The sequence below is a fragment of the Theobroma cacao genome, chromosome 2, assembly GCF_053813885.1.
Source record: "Theobroma cacao isolate CCN51 chromosome 2, ASM5381388v1, whole genome shotgun sequence".
NCBI classification, from domain to species: domain Eukaryota; kingdom Viridiplantae; phylum Streptophyta; class Magnoliopsida; order Malvales; family Malvaceae; genus Theobroma; species Theobroma cacao.
In genome coordinates this window covers 49,415,553-49,434,601 of record NC_142640.1, presented here as the reverse complement: position 1 = coordinate 49,434,601, position 19,049 = coordinate 49,415,553, and the positions used below count along the sequence as shown (strand labels likewise).

General features: G+C 34.9%; 2 protein-coding genes and 1 long non-coding RNA gene across 4 annotated transcripts; all 3 read left to right on the top strand.

Moving 5' to 3' along the window:
• The first annotated feature begins 5,869 nt into the window (after window positions 1-5,869).
• On the top strand, window positions 5,870-13,647 carry LOC18610310 (uncharacterized). Its single transcript, XM_007045895.3, has 4 exons — window positions 5,870-6,310; window positions 9,648-9,883; window positions 10,034-10,844; window positions 11,189-13,647. The coding sequence occupies exons 2-4, from the start codon at window positions 9,650-9,652 to the stop codon at window positions 13,396-13,398; spliced, it is 3,255 nt and encodes a 1,084-aa protein (XP_007045957.1). The 5' UTR covers window positions 5,870-6,310; window positions 9,648-9,649; the 3' UTR covers window positions 13,399-13,647.
• On the top strand, window positions 7,540-8,824 carry LOC148764387 (uncharacterized). The gene is made up of 2 exons (XR_016024727.1): window positions 7,540-8,489; window positions 8,591-8,824. It is a non-coding gene; the product is annotated as an uncharacterized LOC148764387 (long non-coding RNA).
• Window positions 13,648-15,756: 2,109 nt separating the features above from the next.
• LOC18610309 (Pentatricopeptide repeat (PPR) superfamily protein) lies at window positions 15,757-18,985 on the top strand. Of its 2 annotated transcripts, XM_088803862.1 has the most exons (2): window positions 15,757-16,836; window positions 16,960-18,985. In XM_088803862.1, the coding sequence occupies exons 1-2, from the start codon at window positions 15,993-15,995 to the stop codon at window positions 18,135-18,137; spliced, it is 2,022 nt and encodes a 673-aa protein (XP_088659988.1). In that variant the 5' UTR covers window positions 15,757-15,992; the 3' UTR covers window positions 18,138-18,985. The 2 variants fall into 2 exon arrangements, with proteins under 2 accessions (XP_088659988.1, XP_017970546.2); XM_018115057.2 differs by having other exon boundaries at window positions 15,757-18,985.
• Window positions 18,986-19,049: the final 64 nt, after the last annotated feature.

Below are 19,049 nucleotides of genomic sequence, written 5' to 3'. Positions count from 1 at the left end.
AAAGGAATAAATATTGATATGCTTTCAGATGCCTTAGTTCAATCGAATCATACATGATGTTGATCTTTAAATTCTGAAATTGGGAATAAACATCTCTCTTGTTCTTTTCATCTTTTGAGCATGCGACAAAAATAATGAAACTTTTAGAATCTAAACTCTCTTTTGAATGTGTGTATAGCGTGGGAGGCTTTAAAATTGGAAACAAAATTGGACATTTATTAGCATTAATTAGCATATCACTTTTAACTTATAGTAACTAATTTGATGTAATATCTAAAAAAATTCTTGAAATATAAAAAAGAATTCAAATAAATTTTTATTTTTTATTACATTTAATAAAGTTTTTATACTTTTATTTTAAGTGAAATAAACACTTTGACTAATTGTTATTAATCAAACTATCACTTATTATCTTATAACACGTGACGTTGATGTAATATGTTGACATATCATATAAATAATGACATGATATATTGATGTGATATGATGACATGATCATGAAAAATTTTTATCTTTCATGTTATTGCTATGTGAGTATAAAATGACGAATACCACTTTAGTTAATAATAATTACTCCAAAAGACTAATTTAACTTAAAATAAAAATATATAAATTTAATTCAGTGCAGTCAAAGAATAGTAATTATTTAAATTTTCTTAAATAGTTCAATAACTTTTTAAAAAATTATACCAAATAATTTTAACCCAATCTCATATTTCTCATGATTAAGCCCCCATCCCTAATTTGATTCCTTCTCCCTTTCATGTTGATTTGATTTATTTTTTGGGTGGGGTTTTGGAGGAATTAGTAGTGTAAGTCATAATTAAGGTAAAAAGGGAAACTTACAGGTGACAGCCCAAAGTGTCTAAGCTTTAATTGTAGAAGGAAAAAGTAAAGGCCTACTAGCTTTACAATCTACAGTATTTTGTGTAGTTTCTGTTAAACAAAAGTTTCACCCAGAAAAGCTGTTAGAATAAACTATTTTATTTATTCAAACAAAACATGCTCAGCTGATTAGATGCTCCACAGCTTCGTTTTCATCATTCCCACTATCTAATGACTTCTCTCCCAACTTGCTCTTATCTTAATCATAAAAAGAAAAGCTCAATCCCATTCTTTGATGGAATATTTGCTATCCTTCCTAGTGCTATTAAACACTATTACTAGACAAAATCATCAAATATTAACAATCAATACTTGATTTAACATGATTTTTTTTTTCGTTGCAAGATAGTGTTTGGCATTCTAAGACGGTCCAATGATGAATCCCAATGGTATTATCTCGTCAAACGTATCATAGAAAAGATAAAAATTGGTTCAATGTTGGAATAATTAAATACGTAAATATCAGCATTACCCTTGGCTTCATAATGAAGGTAAAGTTATGGGTCGAATTGGTTCAGGACACAGCAGAGTAGTTGTTAATTACATGTCTGAAGTGATGATCCCTATTGCATGAATGAAATGATTGTAATGTGACCCAAAATCAAACGACTGCAAAAGGAGACCCCCCTCAGATTTTTAAGTCAATCAAACTTTTGTGGGACATAAAGCCTTGGGGTGGGACCCTTAACATCTAGTTAGCTAAATCTTCCCACTAGTTAAGACTTTAGAAAGCTTCACACATTTTCCATGAAAATGACAAATGCAAAGCATTTGGGGGACCACATTAAGATTAAGGTCTAACCTTCACAGAATTGTAAATAAAATAAAATAAAATAAATATCTGAGGGGGGCTGGGTCTCTCGAATCATTACAAAACTTACTTGACTCGCAATTCATTATATTCGTTGCTGTATAACGTTTTTTTCCTTTGATTAATTGCCTGATAATGACTTGGGCCACATTGTTTTCAGATCCTATCTGCCCTGAATTGTTATGGCAGCTAAACCTCGAACCAACCATGTTCGATTGAGATAAAAAACAAAATCTTTGCAACTTTTCCGCCCCAATACCCAAAGTATAATTCAACAATCCGTCTTCATAATTCAATCATGAAATCTTTTAATTTAAATTTTAAAATTTAATAACTTTAAACATTAAATTTTTACGTGTTTTATTTCTTGAATACATATTTAAAATGAGTCTTTACGACAATTAAATTTCAAACCAACTATGTTGATTTGCTTTCTTGTCTAATTCAATCTCTTACTTTATTCCCCGAACAATTCAACACCCAAAGAATAATTCAACACGCAATCTTCAATTATAGAATTTCTAATTTTGTAATTCAATTATCAAATGTTTTAATTTGATTCATATTTTATTTTTTAGATACATATATAAAAAGAATTACGAGGTTATCGAGCTTTTAATTTTGTCCTGCTCATTGGAAAAATTGAATCATTTCATTAATTATTCCATCAATGCTCATGACTTCAAAGCTAAATAGAATTAGGACCGTCACTTACACCCAAATGAATCGTACTGTATTGTCTCTTGTGGAGGTGGTGTTGGTCACTTGGTATCCACAATTTATTAAATACTATATAGTACTATATTTATTTGGGTCCAAAGATTAAAAGAAAGGAAATTGGAAAAAGGGATAATGGCATTAATTGTGTTTGTGCCCATGCGCAAGTCATGTTAATTTTTGTCAGCTCTGGGTTTGCAGCAGATAAATGTTGGTGTGCCGCCACAGAAGATGGTGTGGGGAGTTGGCTATGGAAATTTTGTGACCATACGTACCATCATTTAAATCACATATATGCAACTAATTTAAGCTAATAAAAGGGTTTTTATTTCTGATCAAGCCTAGCTATTAGTTATTAATTTTATATATTAACCGGTTCGATCAATAAATTATCGTATATGGTTTATTAATTTATCTCATATTGAATCAGTATTATTTTTTAATTAATTAAAACTCTTATCAATTGCAATTAGGATTAATCTAATAGTCTCATATATATATAATGCAACAATAATTCATACACTAAACCAATACATTATTTTAAACCGATAGCTAAAAGATGATAAAATGTAAAATAATAAGGAAAAATTGGCAAATGAGTGTATTTTGTTATTATCCTTTCCTCCTCTTTTCAAGAGAGGAAAAAAAGATTGTTATAATTACTCTTATAATCTGTGAAAAATCTAAATGATTTAATTTTATTGAGAGGGGTTATACAAGTCAATAAGCATGCACCTGGACAATGTGGCACATCATTTTTCTTCATCAATTAAGGAATAGTAATCACTATGATTATAATTGATTTAAAAAGGAATCATATACTAGCTGTTAAGATTAATGTTTTCAATTAAAATGTTTGATCAACAACTAATTACTCAATCTATGCTAATCTCAACTCCCAATTTTAATTTGCTAATTATCTTAATGCTTGTGTGCGGAGACATAAATTATGGGTTTTATCCACAAAATATTCCATTTATAAAAACTCGAAATTTTATCGGTATGTATATGTAAATAAAAAAAAACTATTATTATTATTATATATAATATCTATATTTAAATTTATAAAATATTTTCTCTTAATTTCTCTATTAATTGTTGCGAGGATGCCTCTTAGAGCTTGAGCAATTTTATTCTTTTACCATATAAACACAAGCAACGTATCTTCAAGGCACATCTGAGACATGAGTTCAAGCTTTGGGATGTGCATATATATCAGATTTCATATAATCAACAGTTGAATAAAGCATAAAAATCTAACTGGAATTTTCTTTTCTAGTTAAATTCAAACATACCCAAAATCAGATATTGGGGTTTCCTTCTTTTCTCTCTGATGCAAGTACTCAATAAATGAAGTGAATTGATTTGGTGGTAAAATGATAAGAACTGTATAGCAATTCCCCTACATTTTCTTGTGGATACATTTCATTGAGTACATTCCAAATAAATTACCCTGCATATTATATACATAGTGCATAACTCAATTTTGCTCTTCAATGCAGACAATGTCAAATTCACTGCCAAACAAAAAACAAAATAAAGGGGGAAAAAAGAGAAAAAGAAAAAGTAGGTGGAAATATGTGAAAGTATATTGTTTTATCTTGTTTAACATTGATCTAAGTCAAATTAAGACTCACCCGAGAAAGGGGATGAAGCTTCCTTAACCCCATTCTTTTTATTTCTATTTTTGGGTCAGCAAAATTCTATGCAAGGATACCAAATTAATTATTATTATTATTATGTATAAAATCAAAGTTTTATTTTCCTTTAATAATATAAAGTAAAATTTTGAGAGGGTTTAAACAGGCTCTTCTCTCCCACCTTAATTTTCTTCTTTTCTTTACTCAAAATGCCCAATTGATAAGGTCATTTGAAAGGTATATGATTGCTCTATACAAAAAACAAGAGCAAGTAATGATCAATGAGCAAAATTGAACTTGATGATTAAGGAATCAAAAGGAAACATAAATTTCACATTGACAAATATAGTATTTGCCATTAAATATTTGATATGTGACAGCACTTTTTTTACATGTAATGTAAAAAACATATAATTACATACCAAAATAATGAATACAATGATATATGTGTTGACGTAAAAAAAAATTATATCATATGTATATGTATTTAAATTTTACTTATGTAGTCTCATCGTCATTTTATATTACAAAATTCTCTACTTTGCAGATATTATTTATATTCTTTTTAATATACAAAATGAACAGATTCGAGATGTATTATATTTTATTAAAAACTTATATTTGAGATTATTATTAATGATGAATCGGACTCATATGTAAGATTCAAATTTTGTATTTAAATTCTTATTATGTGTTAAAATTATTATTATTATTATGAGTAAAATAATTGACTCTCCTTTTCAACGTGAAGACGTATTTATGTTTAGAACCACTTAAAATGGAAACGCAAGAAAATAAAATCTAAGGGTTTTTATTTCTTTGTAAACATTCTAGGGATTGGCTCTCTCTCTCTGTTCTTGGCCACATCCCATGATAATCTGAAAGATATCCTGCAAAAAGATGCCACGTGTTAGATTGCAAACAATTCGCTTTCTTTTTTTATTTTGGGTTTTTATTTATTTTTTAAATAAATAAATAAATAATAATAAAAAAAGAAAAGTAGTAGTACAACAACAATAACTCATGACTTAGTAAACAGTACCCACAAATTAGCCTTTCGCTGTTAAAGGCGCAGAGGATCAGCCAATGAAAATCGACCACAACTACGGCAGTATCGAAAGAAACCTAATCTCGTAATATGTCCCATACTGGCGGGCATTTATTAGTGGAACTCTCTCTCTCTCTCTCCTAAGCCTCAAGAAACCTCATCCTTCACACAGTATCAGGGGGCCCCACTTGTTGTCTGCTGCATTAGCCAATTAAACACTGCTTAAAACGGAAAATTTTCAATGTAAATTAGGTCTGATTAATTGCCAGTACCCACTGGATTAGGAGATTTTGTTTTGTTCATTCTTTTCAGGCTTTCTTGTTGCACTAATTCTGGTTCTTGACGTGGTAAAATGGTATGCTAATTTTGACATTTCAATGGAGTTGTGTTTGCTTGATGGTAATAAGTCGAGTTTAATTGGGATCAATGGGGTTAAAAATCTAGATTAAGATGTTTTAATGCCAAACTAGGCCTTAATAAATAATGGGTTTATATTAATTTTTGTTAAATATCTGTGCCAAAAGCAAGGAAGGTGGAGAGAATCTAGAAATGCCCATTTCTTTTATAGTTCCTCAAAACCCCAAGGGGAGAAAAATAATAAGTTTTGAGAGAAGAAAAAAAGAAATGTGCGAGGAGAGAGAGAGAGAGAGAGAGAAGTGAAGAAAAAGCAGAGAATAAAAAGAGACCGGATGTTGACAAATTTCATGTCACTGTTCTTAGAAGGTCGTTTGTTTGTGTGAAGATTTCTTATCTGGGATCTCTCTCTTTCTCTCTCTAAACCACCGCAAAGCAATAAACTTTTCTTTTTTTTTTTTCTTCTTCTCAACCTTCTCTCTCTAGGAACAAAAATAAAAATTAGAACTTCAACAATATTCTTTCTTTTTAGTTTAAGAGAGAGAGAGGGAATAGAAAGAGAGAGACAGAGAGAGAGAGAGAGAGAAAAGAGTGGCCCAGTAGATCGAAATCTCCTGCTTTTTTTCCTTCAACCTGATGACGATCTAAGCTTCTTTAATGGTGTTAACAAAACACCCACTTTGTTGTTCTAGCTGTATTTATTACTGTGTATTTTTTGTTGTTGTTGTAAAGCTTTAATCTTTGTTGATACTCTGGGAAGTTTGGAAGCTGTGAATTATCTATGATGGGGAAGTATAGCAGCTAAATCCATAGGAGAATCTTGAAGGAGAGGTGATTAGAGGATGTGGGTCTGAGGTAAAATTTGTTCTTTTTCACTTTCTAGTAATTTGACTTATAGATATTTTATTTATTATTATCTTATGATTTGGTTAATTGGGTTTTCTTTATTTTCTTTATTTACTTATTTATTCTTTTTTTGCCTAGTTTTTTTCTTTGAGTCTGATAAATCGTGGGGTTATAGTGGCTTTGTAATTGAGTTAATTAAACCTGTACTCTTAACTGTAGCTTCTCTTTTTTTTCTTCATTTATTTGTGAATTTTTCCTTTAGCTTCTATTTTGTGGTTTCTGGATTGGGATTGATGGTATTTTTGATTTGATGGATGATCATAGCTTTTGTAATGATATGTTCAGCTGTTAATATATGCTAATATGCCATATTAATTTAGGTATTAGTTATGTGGGATCTACTTTATTAACTTTGCATACTAATTTAGCTTCTTATTTTCTCCTTTCTTCATAAATAGTAAAGGATTTTACTTTCTTGATCATAGGGTTCCTAACTTTCCTGCTTTATCAGGACCTTTTTCTGCAAAATTTTGTCTGTATCTGGGAATTTTCAACATGTAAGAAGTGGGTGTGGTGATTAATTGATGATGTTGTGGCTTACATTGTACTTCTAAATCTTGGTTTTATGTGTCTGCTTTTGGTGGCATTAGTTATGAGTTTATGATTTTGCTACTTTGCCATTGATAATAGGGCAAATTTTTCACAGTTAAGCTGAAACAATGTATAGGAACTATTTAGTGTATGGAGATATTCTACCAAAGAAAAGTGTGATGATTCCTTGGGTTAATTGCTATATTTACAGAATTATTGCTCCTTGCTTTTTTAAGTTGACGCGCTGCTGTTTGTCACATGCATTATTTGAAATTTGGGCTAGCATCCATGAGGGTGTTTTTCTTCAATATTGTGATTCTTTGGTAACAAGCCATTTACTCTGCCATGTTAGGTGATTGTGCCCTTTATTCTTGTGGTGGTTCAGGATATTCCCTTGAGTTGCTGTTGAATTTACACATTAACCAGGAATATGACCTAGACCTTCAGCCATATCACATGTTAAATTTTGTTCACTAGTCATTTTTATGTGAGTCCATTCAATAATATTTGTTGCTTTGACAAGGTATTAGTTGGCAATCTGGAATGCAGTTCAGGTCAACTATTTTTCTACCGTTAAACAACAGTGTGAATCTTAGGGGAATTAAGCAATAGTTGTTGGATGTGAAGTAGTGATCTCTCATTTTAGCATGAACTGTTGGGCAGTGGTTTTTACCAGAATATAATAATGCTATAAATATATTTGGTGACATGCATTCTAAATTATCTTTATTTCACTATTTTGATTATTCAATTATGGTTGAAGTTCTTAGTTCTTAAATTAGTTGTCAAACCACTGACAGCAAGAAGTCCACTGAGTTTCTCTCTTTGAAGTTAAAGGTGGTTCAAAGTTCCTACTTCTTTGTTTTTTCTTTTCTTGCCGCTATTAGATTTTTGTTGATGGAATAATCCTCAACATATGCGTTGTACATGGGTTTTAGCATAGGGTACTTAAGGGAAGTTGATATTATGATTTTCTCTATCTTCCCACGTCCCTCCCTCTTTCTTTAAACTCTTTTGATCATGGATAAGTCTTGATTTTTACCAAACTGTCTTTCTTCTCCTTCAATGCAAAGAACTTGTCTAAATTCAGGTATTATTAAACTTAACCTTCATTTCATCAATCAAACATTTTTCAAACCTACTTTAACAGGATATATATCTCTCACCTCTGCCTGGATGCTCACCTTTTTTGTACTTCGGTTCATTTCAAGTACTTCTATAGCCTGTTACCTGACAGTAGAGAAATGTGGTCATATGCTGTAAGATAGTGCACTGACAGTTGTGCATTCTAAAGATAGGCATGCATAAAATATGTAACTAGGTGGTTCAGGAATAACACCATATAATATGTACAATCTTTGTTGGCAGAAGAATTTGAATCCATATGTGATTTTTCATTTTGCAACTTCACCGATGATTCAACAAGGTAGCAACTTTTTAGTCAGACTGATAACAGCATTCTGGTGGCTATCTGTTAGAAGGTTCATGGAATCGGGCATGGGTTTCTGTTCTTCTTGTCATGTCTGAAAATTCTGGACTGAACTGTGTTTTAGATGGAAATCATAGGTGATCAAGTTTGAGAGGGCAACATAATCAGGTGTGATGAAGTTGGTCTAGATTTTCTTTTATTGTTCCTCTACCTTTTTTGGATTATTGGTGGGCAAGGCCTGTTGGATTTACATTTGCTATCCTTGGTAGGGGTGCACTTGAAAATAGGGTTGAAGTTCATGAGAGACAATTGTCTCACATGCGGTTATTCTGTCTAGAGGATGGACAAATTCTTACTGGCTCAGGAAACTAGGTAAAGGAAAATGAGATTGAATCTTTTTAATTGATTTGTGGGATTCGAGTGTTTGCAGATGGGGAAAATAGTGCTAGCCATGGAATGAGAAATAAGCAAAAGAATTTATGTGACAAGGAAATTAGAAAGAAGATGATAGACTGCAAAGAATGAGAAAAATGATAGACATGTGAAAATGAAGTGAACATGATGCATGTGTTGCCATTGTCAGGTTTCCTGAAATTTGACGACTTGTAGATTTTTCTTTCTGTGTATTCACATTTTACTTAAGGATTTATTAACGAGTTTGCAAAGACAGAAATTTTCTTCCTCTAGGAGTGAATTTCTTGGTGGATATATTATTCAGGCCCTTGTATTCATATCACCTTCCAGTTCTCCACTCATCAACTTCAGCTTGCTTTGCTTATTATTGAGTGCTTACCAACTCAGGAATTAAGTTGATCCCTGGCACAAGCACCACAAGCAATGCCACCTTTTCCCTGGCTTTGTTGGCCTTAATATAGATGTTATAGTATTTTCACATGTGTCACCTTAGTCCGGGTTCTGGGAAACTGAGGTTTATGTTGATTACAGTGGTGCATGAAATGGACTCATAATTGCTTGTAATTCATGTTATTTTTGTTTGTTTTGTGGTAGAATAGGATCCCTGCATTTGCAGTGCAATGGTGTCCTCCTTTTCCAATGACCATCTTCCAAGGTCTTTTGCACAATGCATCTTTGTCAGAAGGATTCTCTTCCCTTTTTTTTATATTGCTTTTATACTTAGAGAATCTAGAGAAAATTTGCTTTTTTTGATATATCTGTGTATCTATTATCTATGGTTTGTCTGGTCTGATTAATATTGTCAATGGATAACACTGCAAGTAATTTGGTTTGGCAATTAACTGTTAAGATTTTTGTAGTTATGATTGTTCATTATATGTCAAATTACTAAGACTTGTTTATTGATTCCAGGAATGGGAACAAAAGTGCAGTCTAAAAGCTATTTGCCAGGATATTACTCAATGAGGGATCTCAACGAGGATTCTAACAGTTGTAGCTGGCCACTTTATTATGGGGATAAAACCTTGACTAATGGTCAGTATTACAATGGCTTTTTCCCAAGGGCCATTGCGGATGCATATCCTGGTTATGATAAGGATGCATTGAAGCGAACGATGCTTGAGCATGAGGCTATATTTAAGAATCAGGTAATAAAGTCTCTAGTGTTTGTATGTGTGTATTTAATTTATTTTACGTTGGCTTCACCTGGCATGTTCAATGAAGTTGAGTGTTGCTTGTTTATATACTCCACTTTATTTGTAGACATTTAAGTATCTGAGTTCTCTGCCTTCATCTAGGTGTCTGAGCTCCATCGCTTGTACAGAATACAAAGGGACTTGATGGATGAAATTAAAAAGAAAGAATTACAAAAAAGTCGGATTCCTATTGAACCGTCATTATCATCAAGCCCCTTAGCCTCCCAAATTACAACTGAAGATCCTCACAAATGGCATATCCCCAGCTTCCCTGTGGCAAACTCTGTTTGTGCTAGACCATCTATATCTGGTGTTGCAGATAGTCATTCTCCTCTGAGTTCGGTGAAAGGAAGCAGCATCCAGGCTGGTCCTTTTCAGCCTCAAAATGGAGGTAATTCAAAGGATGTTGAGGTGCTGGAGTGCAGACCCACGAAAGTGAGAAGGAAAATGTTTGATCTTCAACTTCCGGCAGATGAATACATTGATACTGAAGAAGCAGAACAGTTCAGGGATGACACAGCATCTGGCATGTCAAGTTATCTTCCGAATGGAAATGGGAAAATTGGACCTGAGAGTGGTGGAAAGCTACTTCATGGTGATGTTGGGAAGACTGGTCAACAAGGAGATGCTTCAAGATCTGATCAATGTTTGAGGGGCACAAATAGTTTGGCCGACTTGAATGAGCCTGTTCAGATTGAAGAAACAAATGGTTCTGCATATCCTGAACTTCTAGGCCATGACCCCTATCATGGAGGCCGTGAACTGCCTGCAAAACCAAAGCAAGAGCTTCTTGGTTTGCCTAAAGGCATTTCTGTGAATTTTCATCACCAAAGTGATAACAGGTCCATAAATACAATACATTTTGAGAACAATGGAAATGCTAGAGGATTCTTTTCCCATGTGTTTGAAGCAGGTAATGCTCACTTGTGACTACTGAACTTGCATTATGTTCTTTTTTTTACAAGTTCTTTTTTTACTTGTTATCTGTTAAGTCTTGTATTATCTTCTTTGGCTGGTTGGTATTAGTATGGTTTCTATGCCCCATCTTATGCAGATGATAATGGACAGTCACATTTCCATTTTTGTGATTAAGTATGCTTGTATTGAAGAAAATAAATTATGTGGTGTTGTCTTTCCTTTATTGTGCTAGACACAGAGTCTTGTACTACCTTGCTTACAACTGATATTTGGATTGTCCTATTGTAATTTTACATGTATTTTTGATTATTCTCATGTCAATATTGTCTTGGTTTGCAGGGCACACAAAAAGCAACTCTATGTCTGTTTCTCAAGGTTTTCAGCCGGAGAAGTTGCCTGTATCTTCCCAGCAGGCACAGGTTCTTTTTGACAAAGCTCATGATCCTCCAACCTTTTTGCTAACCGATCAAAGCAAGGCAGATCTCTCAAGAGACAGAATGCTCCATTGTTTAGAAGTTCCTGAAAGAAATCGTGAAATCTCCAATAACAGTCATCCAGAGTCAATCATGACTTCTAATGTACCTAGTTTGAATCCATTTGCTTCTTCTGATATGGTAAAGCCATGGTCTCATTCAGTTTCTTCTTGGGAAAAGCCTTCCAGTAGCTTAAGCCAGAAGTCAATATCAGTTCAGACTCCCCCATATTTGAATTCATCTGGTCCTTTTAGTAAGAGTTCTGTGATATCACCCCAGAGCAATGGGATTTTTGGTGAGAAGTGGCAGGTGAGTAGCAATTCTAGACTTAACCCAGGTTTTGGAAGTGAATTGCCTAATCGAAATGGTTTTTATTATGGATCCTCATCTGCGTCCAAGGAAACTGGAATTCGCTTCCCTTCAATCAGTTATGAATATCTGAACTGTAGTAATGATAGTAAGGGGGCCTCTGAGCAATTCCCTACTCATGGTTCGACTAAGCCATACAACTGCTCAAATAGTGTTGATATGAAGTCTACAAATGATGTGAATTTGAATGTGGTGCTTTCAAACAGTTCATCTAATGAGCCAGTCTCGCAACGGGGTCCTCAAATAGACGGAGGAAGAAAGCATGAGGACCGTCTTCCAGGGTTGCCATGGCTACGAGCCAAGCCTGCTTGTAAGAATGAGGCCACAAGTGCAGGAAGGGATTTGAATGTTGGAGAGTTGAGCTTCTCCCAGTCCTCTCCAAAGCATTCAACTAATAAAAATGAGACTGGAAATTGTTTCAGTCAAATTTTTACACAGAATATGAAGTCAGTTTCATTCTCCAATAATGTCGAGGCCAGCAGAAGTGAAATAAGTGAATGCCTGCATAATAAAAAGATTCTAGGGATTCCCATTTTTGATAAGCCTTATGTTTCTAAGAATGAGTCATCTTACACCTCCCCCTATGTGTCTGTTCCTCAACCATCTGAAGGTGAAGCAGAAAATAAGGGGAGAAATAGGTTACTTGATATTAACTTACCATGTGATGTGAATGTTCCTGATGTGAGCCAAGACGTTGTTGCAGAGGATTCAGCCACAGAGAAGGAACCAGATACAAAATTATCAAGTTTCAGACATCAAATTGACTTGAACTCCTGTGTTACTGAGGATGAAGCTTCTTTTGTAGCCTCTGTTCCAATTACCTGTGTGAAGATGACTGGAGGGATAGATTTGGAAGCTCCACTAGTTCCTGAGCCTGAAGATGTCATTCATGGAGAAGAATTACTGGAAAAGGCACGCGAATTACCCTTGCAATCAGCACAAAGCAAAGATGACTTCCTGCAGGATGAACTTATCAAGAGTGCAGCTGAGGCAATAGTTGCCATCTCATCATCTGGTGAGTACAGTCATTTTGATGATGTCAATCGCTATTCATCTGAAACTTCTATGACAGACCCCCTTAATTGGTTTGTCGAGACGATTTCCTCTTTTGGTGAGGATCTTGAGAGCAAGTTTGAGGCTCTTTTGAGAGGTAAAGATGGGGATCGAGATGAATCTTCCTCAGAAGAGATTGATTACTTTGAATCAATGATTCTGAATTTAGAAGAAACCAAGGAAGAGGATTATATGCCCAAGCCTCTAGTTCCTGAAAACTTTAAAGTGGAAGAAACAGGAACTACCTCTTTGCTAACACCTAGAACTCGAAAGGGCCAGGGAAGGCGGGGAAGGCAGCGGAGGGACTTCCAAAGGGACATCCTTCCAGGCCTTGCTTCCCTATCAAGGCATGAGGTAACAGAAGATCTTCAGACATTTGGAGGGCTTATGAGAGCAACAGGTCATTCATGGCATTCAGGATTGACAAGAAGAAACTCTACTAGAAATGGGTGTGGCAGGGGGAGGCGACGGTCAGTAACTAGCCCCTCTCCTGCTTTGGCAGCTGCCACAACTTGCGCGCCATTGATGCAGCAGCTAAATAATATTGAAGTGGGGCTGGAGGATAGAAGCCTTACCGGATGGGGAAAGACAACTAGACGGCCTCGCAGGCAAAGATGTCCCGCAGGTAATCCTCCATCTCTTGCATTAACCTAATTACAAGAACAGGCTTTAATGTATTAATTGAGGATACTATAGAGGGAACTAGGACATTGTTGCTTCATCGGCTTTGAGAAGTGAGGTTATCATGATCCTTGGGGATTGCCTTTGTACATTTCTTAGCCTGAAATTTGGCTACACTTGGTTGGCTGTCTTTGGGTGGTTACGAACAACTTGTATTATTCATAAATAATGTTGCATGATTTCTTCCAAGATATATGACAGCATTCCTTCAGTTTGTGAAAACCGTAAGAGCTCTCCTTGTGTTTTAGTGCAGATTCTAAGCAACGCCCGTGCTTGTAGCTGCTTAGTCTGGTTAATATTTTCCTAATAGAAACATTAAGTTACAGGCTTCTTTTCACCATGATAATGTAACTCACGTTAAGGGCAATGCAACCCTTGTTGACCCTCCAGTTTTAATCACGTAACAGTTGATGCAATCACAACGGTCCATCCTCCATTGAAGACTGAATTATCGTATAAAACATGTAGTAGAAATGTTTTGATTCCTGGTACAGTTTGAATGTTGACAATGAGACTGTTCCCAGGAATGGAAAAGGGTAAAATATCCCAACTACTTTGGGATTTGGGTGATTTCTGATTTGAGAAAATTTTGGTATGTTGTGTATGGAAGTTATACAAAAGAAGAAGAGGAAAGTGTTTGAGTAAGAACAAGTGGGGCGGAATCCTGGATTCACTGGATTAAAATGATTTGGAAGAGTGAATGAGTACATGTGAGTTTACACAAAGGATAGAACGTGTGATTTGTCTGTTGCAATGTTTGCTTCTGAATTCCAAAGAAGCTGGCTTTAATTCATTGCCTGTCCTCTTGTAGATACTATGGGATACCTCTCAGCTGAAACTAGTCCCACTTGTAGTTTCTTTTAGTTGCCCCACCACTCACCATCTACAGTCCTTGATTTTCTCTATTTCAATAATAATTCAAAGAAAAAAGCAAAAACCCATTGTTCCTATTCCATTGCTTGTTGTAATTATAATCATTATAACGTAAAATTACTTAGAATATCGTAATATTTTCGTATTTTATAAAATATTATCTTATTTATCTTAAGATTTGAATTTGAAAATTTTAAAATAAAACTACAAAAGTATTTTCTTAAAAACGAATAATAATTCATATATCATTAAATTCGTATTTAAAAATTTTAAACTTTTTATCAACTTATTTTTATAAAAAAGAAAAAAAGAGGGGAGAGAGTGGGGAACACGGGAAGAAAGGGCGCGTGGGGGGAGGGAATGGGTGGGGGGAATGAGAAGATCTAACTTTTTGTACGCAGCTTAAGCTGAAGGGGCAGCAGAAAAGCAGAAAGCAGAAGCGTCCGTGTCGGTGTCTGAGTTGATTCGGTTGTACAAATCTCTGTGGTCATAGTCAACTTCTCCAAAATGCCTTCCCCTTGCCTTTAGATACTCTCTCCCCCAATCACCTTTCACCTATCAATTCCAATCTCCTATTTTATTTATTATTATATATCTCACCCCAAACCTGTCCTTTCCTTTTGAGTGCTACTCTTCCTTATCTGTCCTTTCTTTTATATTATTCTTATTTCTGGGTCTTCTTTGCTTTCTATTTGCAATGTGGCCCCCATTTTTTCTTTATTTCTTCTTTTTGGGCCTTTTCTTTTCTTAATAAAAAATTAGTTAAATATTATGTTTTAGTCCACTTGTTTGTTTACCCTTTTCTGATAACCCCCCCCCTTTTAAGATTTGAACTTTCTTTATTGGTGTGATAATGACCAATAATGATTTTCTAAAGCATAATCTGACTTTCAGCATGGGGGATCCACATGCCAATGTAATAATCTAATGTTTAGAAACTTTATATTATTAAATATTTCTTTTGTCTTATCAAATTGGGTTTATATTTGATGAATTATTGAATATTGATGGATAAATATTATATATTATTATTTAATTAAATATTATCATTTTGTTAATAAATAACTTTAAAAATTGAAAATTTTTTAAAATTAAATCCTCATAATTTTAAATTTTTAAAAATTTTTACCTTTGCATATTAATGATGGGACAGGTATAAATTGTATCTGTGTAAGATTTATTTATCATATAATAGGGTCAATAAGATAAAATAAGTAATAAAATTTTAAAAAAGAAATTTAAATTAGAAAATCATTTTGATATTTTTTAAATATTTAAAAACAAAATTATATGGGTTTTCAAATTCAATTATTACCCTTTATCTCATTGAACATTTATAATAAAAATACAGAATAAAAATATTTCTGAAAAGAAAAGTTTTATTTATTACAAGAATAATACAAATTGAATAATCTCCCTTTCTTGCACTCAAGAAGGAGGGCAAAAAGGGGAATACAAATGAATTGTCTTGTGTGTCCGACCGAGCACACACTTTGCACGGACAAAATGGTTTCAAAGACTGTTCTTTTCGGAGAAACAAATCATAGATTAAGGAAGCTAAACGTCTCTTAAGCCTACTAGAAAGCTAGTAACCCTGATTACTGTAAATAAACTACCGAACCATAGCTGAGAAAACCAAGCCATATCACAAAAATGGCGGCAGGGCTTGACTAGGAAGCTTAAACTCATATAAAATGATGAAAAGGCTTCTCACTTTCTTTCATAGGCAAGGTTTTGTTTCTCTTACTAGGAGGAAGCCTTGCTTTCAATTGACATGTCTTTCTTACACTACCGACCATCCTTTGGAATACCCTTCGATGGACCGAACTTTAGCTTCAATGCACTCGATTTCTTTAAACCCGTGTTTTGCTCTTCTGGGTCTTTGCAGAAACATCGATTCTCTCAAGAAAGTCCACGCCTTGTTCGTTATAAATGGCATTAAAGGTGATCTTTTATGTGACACCAAATTGGTTAGCCTGTACGGTTTGTTTGGGCACATTGGTTGTGCCCGGTTAATGTTTGATCAAATTCCTGACCCAGATTTTTATTCCTGGAAAGTGATGATCAGATGGTACTTTTTGAATGATTTGTGTATGGAGATTATTGGGTTTTACGCTCGTATGAGAATGAGTGTTAGAATGTGCGATAATGTTGTCTTTTCGGTTGTGTTGAAGGCGTGTAGCGAAATGCGGGATATTGATGAAGGGCGGAAAGTGCATTGCCAGATTGTGAAGGCAGGGAATCCTGATAGTTTTGTTCAAACTGGTCTTGTTGATATGTACGCTAAATGTGGAGAAATTGAATGTTCTCGTAAGGTTTTTAGTGAAATTATTGATAGAAATGTGGTTTCGTGGACTTCGATGATTGCAGGGTATGTACAAAATGATTGTGCTGAAGACGCGTTGGTTTTGTTTAATAGGATGAGAGAAGCAATGGTTGAGGGTAATGAATTCACGTTAGGGAGCTTGGTGACTGCTTGCGGAAAGTTAGGGGCTTTACATCAGGGGAAATGGGTACATGGATATGTTATTAAGAATGGTATTGAACTTAATTCCTACTCGGTGACTACTCTTTTAGATATGTATGTTAAGTGTGGCAGCATAAGAGATGCTCGTTCTGTATTTGATGAGCTTTCTTCTGTTGATCTTGTCTCATGGACAGCAATGATTGTTGGATATTCTCAGAGTGGATTTCCTGATGAGGCTTTGAAGTTGTTTATTGATAAGAAATGGTTTGGGATATTGCCCAATGCCGTTACCATTGCAAGTTTGCTTTCAGCATGTGCGCAGTTGAGCAATTTGAGTTTTGGAAGGTTAGTTCATGCTCTGGGGATTCAGCTCGGACTTAAGGATTCAACAGTCATAAATGCTCTGGTGGACATGTATGCCAAGTGCGGAATGATTGGAGATGCTAGGTACATATTTGAGACAGTCTCAGATAAGAATATAATTGCCTGGAATTCAATCATTTCTGGTTATTCACAAAATGGGTCTGCATATGAAGCCTTTGAACTGTTTCATCAAATGAGGTCAAAATCTGTATCACCTGATGCAGTCACAGTGGTAAGCATCTTCTCAGCCTGTGCTTCACTTGGTGCTCTCCAAGTTGGTTCTTCTCTTCATGCTTACTCTACAAAAGGTGGCCTATTATCATCTAGTGTTTATGTTGGCACTGCAGTTTTGAATTTCTATGCCAAAAGTGGGGATTCTAAATCTGCGCGTGCCATATTTGACAGTATGGGAGAGAAAAACACTGTCACATGGAGTGCAATGATTGGTGGTTATGGAATTCAAGGGGACAGTAGTGGGTCCCTTGCACTTTTTAATGATATGGTTAAGGAAAATGTGGAGCCAAATGAAGTAATCTTCACAACCATTTTATCTGCTTGTGGCCATACAGGGAGTCTTGGGGAAGGATGGAAATATTTTAATTCGATGTGCCAGGACTATAACTTTGTCCCTTCTATGAAGCATTATGCATGCATGGTTGATATGTTGGCCCGTGCTGGAAGGCTTGAAGAAGCCTGGGACTTTATTGACAAATTGCCTATTCAACCAGACCTTAGCTTGTTTGGAGCTTTTCTTCATGGATGTGGACTCCATTCAAGGTTTGATCTTGGAGAGGTGGCTATCAAGAAAATGCTAGATTTACATCCTGATAGAGGTTGTTATTATGTGCTTATTTCTAACTTGTATGCCTCGGATGGAAGATGGACTCAGGTTAATCAGGTGAGAGAGTTGATGAAGCATAGAGGATTGAGCAAGGACCCTGCTTGTAGCATCACAGAGATGGATACTTATAAAGACCTTTCATATTCTAGAGTAGCATGTCTTGCTTAGTCTTTTACATGCATGTTTGGAGTCCGTAGGATCTTACTGAAAAAATGGAGGCAATCAGGAACTGAATTGAATTTATGAAGATGAATGTAAGGTTCTCTTAAGGACAGGTTGAATTCTGGATGTTGGTTTGCATTAGAAACTTGCCCAGAACTTGTGCCTGGTTCAAGTTGAAAATGTCCTGAGTACTGATTTCAATTAGCTTGGATCTTCATGGATACATTTGTCTTAGATTTAGGCACTGAAACTCATGGCCCAAAATTAAAGAACTGATAGGGGAGATGATTGTTGGAAGATTCATTGTGGATAACTTTCTGGAATTTTACTCCTCTAAACATGACCATGAAGAGCTTGTTGTATCAGCAGTTGTCAAGCTTGTAAAATTGTTTTGTATTGCTGCACCCATGGATCTCTGTATACATCTTAACAAGAGGGAACTTGAGACGATATGCAACATCAATAATCTATCACTGAGATGGTGGTGCAGTGTGCAAGAAGGTCCTTGTGACCGTGTGTTAAATAGGTGGGACTCCTATAATGCAACGAGTGTTGATTCCAGTGATGCACAAATCTGGAATTATGTTCAGTTCTCACAGGGTTAGAACCATTCTTGAGGTGACTTTTCCATCCCATAGTTCTTTCTTTGTGTAGTTTTTTGAGTAGTGACCCAGGGTTGGCCTTAAGCCCTTTCACTTGATAATATAATCTTATATAGAATGCACAGAAGAATACAGAAGGGATCATCTTTACATCTCATGTAGCACCTATCCTGGTTTCACTGTATAACTGAACAATCTACAGGAATCATGCTGTACCCATTGCCAATTATGTATAATACAGAGCTTGATCTATGGAGGTAGGGTGAGATGATCTACTCAAGTAGGTTTTTCCAAATGTAGTAAGTCTTTTGATTCT